Here is a 12166-nt window from a genome sequence, read left to right on the forward strand (position 1 = left end):
ATGCTGCATACAGCAGACATACATATATCTATATATGTTTGTTTGATTTTATGGTTATTGTTTAAATAAAATCTTGTCCTTTATTACTATGGTGCTTGGGACTGTTTTACTCCATTTGTTCTTGTCAAAATATAGGAAGGAGTAAATAAGACAAAGGAAGATACACCACCAGCAACGAATCTCCAACTACCAGCTCACCACTCCAGACCGAGATAACAACGCACAAGACAGAAGCTATAATCGGCGACGCCCAAAGTTCAAGAGAACTATTTAAAGGCAATGGGCATGGCCCAGCTTCCAATCCGAGCATGAGGTAAATTAACCCCAGAACAGCTAGATAAAATCTAGCTGACGCCAATGAGCACATAGTGGTCAAAAGCGGAATTACCGCTGTCTGTCGAACGACCTGGTCTGAACAGCGTCCGACATGACAGGTGTCCCTCATGCTCCCGTGTCCTAATCTTAGGCTACTTTCACACACAGCATATTTGCTGCGTATTTTTACGCGCGCGTATTTTGCTGCTGCTATACCTGCGTTTTTTTACGCAGGCAAAAAACGCAGCTGCTTTCACACACTGCGTTTTTTGCTGCGTTTTTTGCAGCTGCGTTTTTTTCAGCATTGTGTACTGAAATTAAAGTTTGTTTGAAAAAAAAAAAAAGGGGAAAAAAAAGAGTCATTGAGGTCATTTCCTGTCTTTATGACTCAGAATACAATACACACTGGAGTTAACACTGGAGTTTTCCGGTACTCCACATTGTTTGCTGTACGTTATTCCTGACACTCCTGTGAGTTCTTCTACCATAGATATAGAGTGCCTTCTATTCAGCAGTTCCCCTCGTAGTATATCTGATTTCTAGGGGGTGTCCTCTATTCATGGCAAGTGGGTGTTATGTAATGTGTATTTTTTGCCATGGTCGACAAATCAAAGAAGCAGACTACATCATAGTTAAAAGTTCAAATATTTATTTGTAGTAACTGTCAAAATTGAAAAACTTTTCTAATAAAATTGAGAATAGAATGATTTGTTGTTTTTTTTTGTTATTAACAAAATTCCACACGTAAACACTGTAAACATCCCCAAAATGGGATTATAAACCTGTGGATGTCCAAGTCCACTCATTAATTGCCGCCAGGAGGGCATGCTTCCAGCTTTCATTAGTATTGCGCAAGGCCCTTTCCTCGTCACCACTGACGGTGAGTCATTCGGCACTTGCGCAACACTAATCAGAGCTGGAAACATGCCCTCTTGGCGGAAACTGAGGAGTGGACTTGGACATCATGGCGTTTTAAACATGAAAAGCAACATTATGCCTACTGGTCCTCATATAGGCTTTGTGAATATGAGTAGTAGCTCCAGTCTGGATAACATCCCCAAAATGGGATTATAAACCTGTGGATGTCCAAGTCCACTCATTAATTGCCGCCAGGAGGGCATGCTTCCAGCTTTCATTAGTATTGCGCAAGGCCCTTTCCTCGTCACCACTGACGGTGAGTCATTCGGCACTTGCGCAACACTAATCAGAGCTGGAAACATGCCCTCTTGGCGGAAACTGAGGAGTGGACTTGGACATCATGGCGTTTTAAACATGAAAAGCAACATTATGCCTACTGGTCCTCATATAGGCTTTGTGAATATGAGTAGTAGCTCCAGTCTGGATAACATCCCCAAAATGGGATTATAAACCTGTGGATGTCCAAGTCCACTCATTAATTGCCGCCAGGAGGGCATGCTTCCAGCTTTCATTAGTATTGCGCAAGGCCCTTTCCTCGTCACCACTGACGGTGAGTCATTCGGCACTTGCGCAACACTAATCAGAGCTGGAAACATGCCCTCTTGGCGGAAACTGAGGAGTGGACTTGGACATCATGGCGTTTTAAACATGAAAAGCAACATTATGCCTACTGGTCCTCATATAGGCTTTGTGAATATGAGTAGTAGCTCCAGTCTGGATAACATCCCCAAAATAGGATTATAAACCTGTGGATGTCCAAGTCCACTCATTGCTGCCAGGAGGGCATGCTTCCAGCTTTCATTAGTATTGCGCAAGGCCCTTTCCTCGTCACCACTGACGGTGAGTCATTCGGCACTTGCGCAACACTAATCAGAGCTGGAAACATGCCCTCTTGGCGGAAACTGAGGAGTGGACTTGGACATCATGGCGTTTTAAACATGAAAAGCAACATTATGCCTACTGGTCCTCATATAGGCTTTGTGAATATGAGTAGTAGCTCCAGTCTGGATAACATCCCCAAAATGGGATTATAAACCTGTGGATGTCCAAGTCCACTCATTAATTGCCGCCAGGAGGGCATGCTTCCAGCTTTCATTAGTATTGCGCAAGGCCCTTTCCTCGTCACCACTGACAGTGAGTCATTCGGCACTTGTGCAACACTAATCAGAGCTGGAAACATGCCCTCTTGGCGGAAACTGAGGAGTGGACTTGGACATCATGGCGTTTTAAACATGAAAAGCAACATTATGCCTACTGGTCCTCATATAGGCTTTGTGAATATGAGTAGTAGCTCCAGTCTGGATGGTGTTCTTCAGACTGGGCTACTACTCTGGATGTTGGTGCACCTGCAGCAGCACTTGGAGCAGATGGCAGAGGTCTATTGAATGCTGCTGCAGGTGCAAGAGGAGTCGGCGTCGGTGGATGCCAGATGTGGTTTAGTGAACAAACCATTTCTTCAAAGGTTGGATTTATATGCGGATACTTCTTAAAACATGTCACCGCCATTGAAATATACGTCATGCAGGAGTCCTGGACCTCGGGGGACAGAGTACGCATTCTGGAAGCTAGAGTGGTTCCATATGCTGAGAATTGATCCTCTTCAGGTTGGCGATCAATTAGAGAAATTGCCCTTGCCAAGGCAGCCGTCTCCTCATCCTCCTTTGAAGAGCCTCTTTTCCTCTTCCTCTGTGTTGAGGCTGGAGGTGGAGGTGGTGTTGGTGGCGGCGGCGATGCCAATGAACTAGTCTCGGAGAGGGGCAGATCATCATTTTGGGTAGAAGGGTCAGGCCTTGGCTCATTTGGAAGAGAGCTGGTAGCAGGCTGTGAAGCATGTTCATACACTGGAGTTGTTGCTGTGGCCGGGATTTCGGTCATCGGCTGGACATTGCCTATGGTTCTGTAAAGAGAAACATCAAAACAATAGTTTTAATACATTTTATTTTCTATTCAAAATTAAAGACGTTACTGATACTTACGGTCGGTAATGTAGACTGCCGTTTAAAAATTGGAGTTCCTGTTCAAAACGCCCTTGAGAAGCAGGTGCCGCAGAGCCACTTGGTGCTTCTGACCGTGACCGTGTAAATCTGTCCCTCACCGACCTCCAGCGGGTTCTCAAGGCTGAAACTAAAAAGTGAAAAATTGAACCTATTAATATACTATTCAACTACATACAGACAAGAAATTCAAAAATACTCCTCCAAAATGGAAAATATTTACCAATTTCTTTTTGCCGCTCCTTTGGGTATGACTCGTACAGGGGATAGAGGGTGACACAGACCTTGTGCCAGGAAGCAGTTTTTGTATATTTGTTGGAAAACTCCCGGCACCCCTTATCCCAAAGACATAGCCCGGTTCACTATGTATTGATTTAGGCCTTCGCCGGAATTTTTTGGAGAGTCTGAAAACTATACATTTTTGGAAAGGTTATAGTATAAGCAATACGAAAAACAATGTTTCCATTTGCCCCGAGTCCCACGTGACCGCCATATTGGATTTTACAAAATGGCTGACGTAAAACCAATTTTCGTTAATATCTCAGCTTATAAATAACATAAAAATAAAATTTGACAGCTAAACATACATTTTAGGGCTAAGAAATGCAATATTACTAGTTGCAGATGTGTTTTAGATATTTACTACAGCAGTTTTTTATAATTAATTAGTATTGACATAATAATACATAATGACAGGAATCACATGTTTTTTTTTTCTTTTATTACAGGAGTTGAACATGACAGACAAACCACAAGCTACTGAAGTCACTTGTGAAGGTGAGGCACCTATCAACTGGAAGCTATGTATGCTCTGTCAGTCTTCCAATGGCAATGAGAAGTTGGTGCAAAATCCTCGGATACAGTCTTACCAGCGCGTTTTGGACATAGTAGCAGAGAGGGCAAGTTTACAAGATGGCAACTATGTTGATATCCATCGACGGATTAGCAACAGGAAAGACACAATCGCTACACATCAGGCAGTCTACCATCGAAGTTGTTACACAAATGCAATTAACAACGACCAAATACAACGAGCCCGGGACCGTTATGCACATGCATTAGCTACTGGTAGCCACATTACCAAGAAACGAGGATTAAAAAGAGGACGTGCTGAAATGGACGAATCAGGTTCATTAACATCTGACTCTTCATCACCATTCACGAGGTCACATACATGGCCACTGGATAAGGAAAAATGTTTCTTTTGTCAGAACGATGAGAATGAGAAGCTTTATAATGTGAGGACAGTCAACGCAGGGAAATCGTTGAAACAAGCTATTGAAACATCAGATAATTTAACACTGAAAACAAGACTGAACACATGCATTGCACCAGGGGATGCACATTCTATTGACGTCCGGTACCACAAAAGCTGTTGGACAAAGCATGTTTTTCATGGACAACGAGAACGTAGTACCAACAGAACAGACCACAAAGAACCCTTATTACAACGTGCAAGTCTGCTAGAGTTGCTAAACCTAGTGGATATTCAAACACAGAACCAATCATATCTATCTATACAAGATATCGAAACCACTTATTTGAATATGCTTGGTATAGAAGGCGTGGAAAATCACAAACCTACATTCACTAGAAAGTGGCTCAAAGAAATTATAATGAATGCCTTGCCACATCTGAAATCCTGTCTTTCAAAAAACAGAAGGGAATCAGCAGTTCTTTATTCACCAGAAGCCTGTGAGGAAATCATGGTTAATTCTGCAATGGAATGTCGTAGTGATGATGCAGACAACATGCAGACAATCTACAAAGCAGCACAGTTAATTAGGAAAAGCATTGCTAATTTTACAACGGAAGTCAATGATAAAAACACCATAACGGTCACTAGTGACATACACGACGTTCCAGCAGAATTATATTCCGCTATCCGTTGGATCATAACAGGGCCGATTAACAGCCTTGAAACTCAAAGAAGGACCAAAATTGTTGACCGAGCAGCACTCACTATGAGTCAGAACATCATGTATGAATTCAAATCAAAACGCCAGGTCAACTACAAGCCAAAAACCGAATCATCAGTATTCAGACAACCCAACGCACGAGAAAACCCACAGGTCCTGGGGCTAGCTCTGACTGTTCATCACACCACTCGCGATAAGAAATTAATGAATCTTCTTAGTTCACATGGGTTTTGTGTTCCCTATGGCCGTACCCTACGAATGGAAACTGCTTTGGCTAATGCTGTTGTAGAAAACACCCGAGAGTTAAAAGGTCTTTACGTGCCACCATTCTTGAAGAAGGGTACCTTTGTGTTCTTTGCAGTTGATAACACAGACTTTGCAGAGGATACCCCTGATGGGAAAGGAACCACACATGGAACTATTACTGCTGTATATCAGCAAGTAGATGCTGTTGGAGAACCAGTTGCACCACCCTTGAAGATAACAGATGCCCACACTTTATCTGTCACTCCATACCATGTACATATGTTGCACTGTGACAAGCCAAAAGTACAACATACCCAAAGATCAGAACACTTTGTCACAAACAAGGAAATATCAGGTTCTTCCCAACTTTCACAATTTGGATGGATTGTTGCTACTGCTGTATCCAGAATGCAGCAACTAGAGAAAGCATCGAGCAAAATTCCTGGATGGTCAGGATACAACTCACTGTTGTCCGAAAGCAAGCGATTTACCAACGTTGGAGCCTTACCACTGCTACCAGAGCTAGCACACGAGTGGTCAACCTTGCTGACTGTGATCATGCAGGCAAGTGAACTGAGGAAGTTGACTGTTGGTGAAGATCATCACACTGTTATTTCATTTAATATGGCTCTGTATGAGAAGGTTGTCCAACTTCTAGATGCAAGACCTGATCTGAAACGCACCGTTGTTCCACGACTGGGAGAGCTACATGTTGTAATGGCTGCCCTGCGCGCTCTGGGTACCTCTACGGAGAACTCGGGTATTGATGATGCATGGATAGAAGGTGATGTGTATGGGTCTGCAACAACAAGGCAAATACTGAAATGTACCCATTACAAGCGTGCTCTTCGTGCTCACACATATACATATGTTGCTCTGTATGAACTGTTGCTGGACGAGTTCTTCATTGATAATCCAGAACTAAAACAGGTGTGTTTGATGGCAACAGAGGGAATTGAAGCTGCCTGTTCTGAGGAAAACAAGAACACAAAAAGTAAGTCAGTGAAACAAGCAAGCACTTCCCTACTAGAGGCCTTGACCACTGCTGACATAATCACAGTCTTTCAAACATGGGTGAAACAGAGATCCAAAAATGCAATGTTCAAGTCAATGATGAACTACCTACAGCGAGTGGAAACAATCCTTTTATTTGTTGCTGCAACCAGGAATGCAGACCTTGAGCTTCATCTTCAAGCCGGAGAGCAGCTCAGCAAGCTCTTCTTTGCATTTGACCGGATGAAATACAAGCGATTGTGGCCAAGGTATATCACGGACATGCATGACCTTAAAATAAATCACCCTCAAACATGGGAAGAAATGAAAGCGGGTAACATTTCAGTCACGAAAAGTGCTATCCCATTTGTATCCATTGGGGCGGACCATGCATGCGAGCATCTGAACAAGCTGATGAAAATCCATGCTGGCATAGTCGGCATCTCGAACAATGCCAATGCTCGTCAGAGATTCTTCATGGCCACACCTGAACTCTCCCGAGTTGTCAAAGAATATACCAGACAGTTTGATTTAGAACGTGACAAAACCAGAGAGCATCACGATCTTGGGCCAAGTGCAGTCAAGAAGTGTCATCATGTTATTGACAAGATTAAGGAAGCAATTTTGAAACATGGCAACCCATTTGCTGTTGTAGGTGACAAGTTGCACAATGTAATCACCCATGCCTACATCCCTGATGAGTACGTAAAAATGATCCTGAATGCAGATGAGACAGGTCAAAAGCTGTATGAAGACTATGTGTTGGCGCGAATCAATGGGGATGTTAGCCTATGGGCACCAGTAAAGAAGGAGAACAACAGGATGTTCATGTCGGCAAACAAGAAAACCACAGTAAAACTCCGAGACAAGACTGTTGATCTTAAGGAGACCAAGGACTTGTATGGAAGAATGATGGTTTTGGCAAGGTCCAACAGAGACATAAACCAGAAAGTGGCCATTGGGAACTACGAATTCACTCTGACCCCAAGAGCCTTTTTTGCTCCAGATGGTACAATGTTACCATGCCATGACAAATCAAAACTGATCAGTCTCCTTAACAAGTTGGTTATAGTAGAAACTCCACAGAAAGATCTGCAGCCAGAAGATAGGATGGACACAAGATCAGATGCTCCAAGTCGCAAGATAGCCCTGGTAGATGGAATGGTTCTTCTGCAAAAGATGGCCAAGAAACCAGCAACACTAGTGACAGTCAAAGATCTCAGTTACTGCTTCAATGACAGGCTTATGTCTCTCACAGAAAATTACGATGAAATAATCCTTGTGTTTGATACGTATAGGGAAAATTCTCTCAAGGATGCTACCAGGGATAAAAGAAGAAAAGGAAAGGCACCAATTCAGTACCAGGTCAGAGATGAAACAAACATTAATCATATTCCAATGAACAGGTTCCTTTCACATGACAAGACAAAGGCTGACCTGACCAACTATCTTGCTGCAAAGACTCTAGAGTTCAACAGTTCATCACAAAAACTGGTCATCACTTGTTCTTCAGGGTGTACCAGGAGCAACAAAAACTTAGTTTTCGACGACAACAATCACGAAGAAGCAGACACACTGTTGATCTACCAAGCTGTCTTGGCAACACAACGAAACCCACCGGATGCAAGGATGGTTTTCTTCTCCCCTGATACCGATGTACTGGTGTTGGTCATAGCTAACTATGACCTCATGCTGAAGAATACATCGATTTCAATGGTCTCTGGGATGATCGAGATAGAGCCAATAAGGCGAGTCATAGGGGCAGACAGAGCAAAGGCTTTGACAGCCTTCCATGCATTCACTGGTGCTGACACAACTGGAAGGTTCTCTCGAATTGGCAAAGCAATCTGGCTGCAAGCTTACATGAACGCAACACCAGATGTAATCAGTTCTCTGCAGATGCTTTCGACTGAAAAAGAAGTGAGCGAAACTATGTTGTCAACTCTTGCTACCTTCGTATGTTTTGCTTACTCTCCAAAAGGCATTTTTATTAAGAATATTCCCGAACTGCGATGGCATCTATTTTGCAAGCATATGGCAGAAAGTGACAGGTTACCTCCTACACTCGGAGCTCTAAAACAACATGTCCTCAGAGTCCATATCCAAGCCAGAGTGTGGGGACAAGCTAACATTGCTTTGCAGGATTCTCAGCTGGATCCCGAGAAGAATGGCTATCACAAAGGGTTGGATGGACAGTTGAAACCAACCATGACAGATGTTCTTCCAGCTCCAAAAGCAATAATCGAGATGATTAGTTGTCAATGCAAACATGACTGTTCTTCTTCAAGGTGTTCGTGCCGAAAAAATAACTTATCCTGTACCGATCTTTGTCAGTGTGACAGCGAGTGTATGAATGACGAGGACACTCAGACCAAATATGAAACTGATGATGACAGTGATGGTGGCGATATGTAAAGACACTCTGGTTGTTCAAAAGTTAAAAACATTAACTCTCTGCTTTTCGAGTTCGAAAATTTGTTCAAATATAAACCGATACAATTTGTAGTCGTATATAGAGTATTTATTTGGATACCACTGCATTTCTTAGTACTCAAAATGTATGTTTAGCTGTCAAAATTTAAGTTTTACGTTACTTACAAGCTGAGATATTAACGAAAATCGATGTAAATCAGCCATTTTGTAAAATCCAAGATGGCGGCCACTTAGGACTCGGGGCAAATGGAAACATTGTTTTTCTTATTGCTTATACCATAGCCTTTCCAAAAATGTACATATTTGAAACTCTCCAGAAAATTCCGGCGAAATTACATAGTGAACCGGACTAACATGGGAAGTTTTGAACCTAAAAAAGGTAAAACATTAACTACTATTAGTTATACACACAAAATTTGACAAACTTGATAGAGGCAGAAAAAGTAACACAGGCTGCTGAGGAATGACAACCGCAACTGCTTGTTATTACCTTCACACGCATACGGGACACACACGCACAGGGGACACACACGCACAGGGGACAGAAAATCCGGTGAAGAGCGGTTTTTTTAATAAATATTTTGCTAGGTTTAAAACTAAATTGGAAATAAATAGGGATTCAACGCAGGGCGCAGAGAACGCAGCAAGTTGCGTATTTAAGTGCCACGTGCCACGTATTTAAGTGCCACGTATTTCGGTGCCACGTGCCACGTATTTAAGTGCCACGTATTTAAGTGCCACGTATTTAAGTGCCACGTATCACGTATTTCCGTGCCACGTATTTAAGTGCCACGTGCCACGTATTTAAGTGCCACATGCCACATATTTCAGTGCCACGTATCAAAGTGCCACGTATCAAAGTGCCACGTATCAAAGTGCCACGTGCCACGTATTTAAGTGCCACGTATCAAAGTGCCACATATCACGTATTTAAGTGCCACGTATCAAAGTGCCACGTGCCACATATTTCAGTGCCACGTATCAAAGTGCCACGTATCAAAGTGCCACATATTTCAGTGCCACGTATTTCAGGGCCACTTGCCACGTATCAAAGTGCCACGTGCCACATATTTCAGTGCCACGTATTTAAGTGACACGTGCCACGTATCAAAGTGCCACGTATCACGTATTTCAGTGCCACGTATTTAAGTGCCACGTATCAAAGTGCCACGTATCAAAGTGCCACGTGCCACATATTTAAGTGCCACGTATTTCAGGGCCACGTGCCACGTATCAAAGTGCCACATATTTCAGTGCCACGTGCCACGTATTTAAGTGACACGTGCCACGTATCAAAGTGCCACGTATCACGTATTTCAGTGCCACGTATCAAAGTGCCACGTATCAAAGTGCCACGTGCCACATATTTCAGTGCCACGTATCAAAGTGCCACGTATCAAAGTGCCACGTGCCACATATTTAAGTGCCACATGCCACGTATTTCAGGGCCACGTGCCACGTATCAAAGTGCCACGTGCCACATATTTCAGTGCCACATATTTAAGTGACACATGCCACGTATCAAAGTGCCACGTATCACGTATTTCAGTGCCACGTATTTAAGTGACACGTATCACGTATAAGTGCCACGTGTCACGTATTTAATTGCCACGTATTTAAGTCAAGATTTTCCATGGAGAACAGACACATCCAGAGATATGTCTGCTCTCCACGGCTGCAGCAACACACTGCGCATGCGCGAGCGAGTTTACCGGCGGTCATTGACCCCGGCACTCTCGCTTAACGGCAGTGCTGCGTGGGAAAGTTCACACGCAGCTGTACTGCTGTTAACCGAGACGCCGGAGCCATTGAACTCCGGAACAGTACGCGATACACTGCTAGGAGCTTCGCTCCTGGCAGTGTATCGCCGGAGAGCAGGGGATCGGCGTGGGACACTTGTGTTATGGATTCTGCGGACAGGGAGTATGAATTTGGTTTATTATTTTTGGATTTTTTCCTGGAGGATCGAGGGCTTCGCCTACAAGTGTGCTGTTGGTGAGTATATACTCTATGTTATGTGTTGTATGTACTGTACTGTGTGTCATGTATGTGTATTGTGTGTAGGTGTTTTGTGTAACTTTACAATTGTGCTAAGTCGCCGGACACCGGGACAACTCTCCCATCCTAATACCGGATGGGAGTAGTAGTCCCATACGGCGACTTAGCACAATGGAGGCACTAGCGTCGCATGGGGACACACACACATACACACACACACATGCACACACACACACACACACACACACACACATACCGTCTCGATCAGCAGCCCCACGTTTATGGTCATTCTGTTGAATGACTCCATGCTGCTTCACTGGGGGGCGGGGGCTTCCCTCTTCCTGTCCGACGTCACGTCCGGTCCTGGGTGTCAACCCCTCCGTACAAAGACGCCGACACCCAGGACAAAGGCGCTGTGTGTGGACGGTAAGATGGGGCCCTATGGGGACACGCAGACACGCCGCTGCGTAAAGAATTGACATGTCAATTCTTTTTACGCCGGCGTGTTTGCAGACAAAAGCGCCGCGTTTTTTTGCGGTGTGTCTGAACGGCAAAGTGAATTTCTCATTCACTTTGCCGGCAGACGAAAATGACATTGCGCATTTTTGAAAAGCGCCCGCAAAATAGCGCTCAAAAATGCGCTATGTCTGAAAGTAGCCTTAAATTCAAGTAATTTAAGCTCCACATAAATTAGGTTACCGGTGCAGATGGCATAGTACACCATGTGGGTGGTACTACATGTTATATAGCTAGTTATCCGGCAATCCCTACTACCATTAGCTGTTGTAAATGATATAGCTTGGACAATATTCCAGCAAGCTGAATGAGAGCAACAAGGATAACAACTCCATTTTTGCTTACCTGCTCCGAAAGTACTTGGGGGTTGGCCACATTGTGGCTTCTAACCAAAATATCACACAAATTTCTACCTCACCTCGCGGTTAGAAGCGGATGGACCGGAATCACTCATTTAAGAGTGGGTTCTGTTTTTAACACTGGCTAATCTTTCTGTAGAATCCTACAAATGGATTCCCATTGATCCTTAAATGTGGAAATAAAACGCAAAGGCAGATCCTTTTTAGTGCTTGTCTTTGTTGAACAGAGAAGTTGATCTCTCGGTGCTTTCCTGGCCCATTGGTAACCCTGTTTAATGCTCCTATTGCTGTAACCTCGATCCCGGAATCTGCTGGAGAGGTCACGAGCCTAGGCCTCAAATTGCCCATCCACTGAGCAAATCCTCATCCGTAGGAACTGCCCATTTGAGACAGCTCGTATTGTAGAGGAGACGTGCACTAGACACATGTAATAATGAATTGACCGACGTTTTCTTTAGGAATATGTCAGTCTGCA

The 12166-nt window shown here is 43.8% G+C and overlaps 2 protein-coding genes across 2 annotated transcripts in view; one reads left to right on the forward strand and one right to left on the reverse strand.

Annotated features, from left to right (window-relative positions):
- The window catches only part of LOC143785884 (uncharacterized), a 57331-nt gene that overhangs the window by 26786 nt on the left and 18379 nt on the right, over nt 1-12166 (forward strand). The window lies entirely within an intron of this gene.
- LOC143785892 (uncharacterized) lies at nt 2398-3468 on the reverse strand. Its single transcript, XM_077275031.1, has 3 exons — nt 3451-3468; nt 3210-3357; nt 2398-3130 (listed from the first exon to the last, which is right to left on the reverse strand). The coding sequence occupies exon 3, from the start codon at nt 3106-3108 to the stop codon at nt 2485-2487; it is 624 nt and encodes a 207-aa protein (XP_077131146.1). The 5' UTR covers nt 3109-3130; nt 3210-3357; nt 3451-3468; the 3' UTR covers nt 2398-2484.

The sequence above is a fragment of the Ranitomeya variabilis genome, chromosome 7 (assembly GCF_051348905.1).
Source record: "Ranitomeya variabilis isolate aRanVar5 chromosome 7, aRanVar5.hap1, whole genome shotgun sequence".
Classification (NCBI taxonomy): Eukaryota; Metazoa; Chordata; class Amphibia; order Anura; family Dendrobatidae; genus Ranitomeya; species Ranitomeya variabilis.

Coding starts and splice junctions, on each gene's coding strand:
- LOC143785892 (XM_077275031.1), bottom strand. CDS start 3,108: ATGACCGAAATCCCGGCCACAGCAACAACTCCAGTGTATGAACATGCT.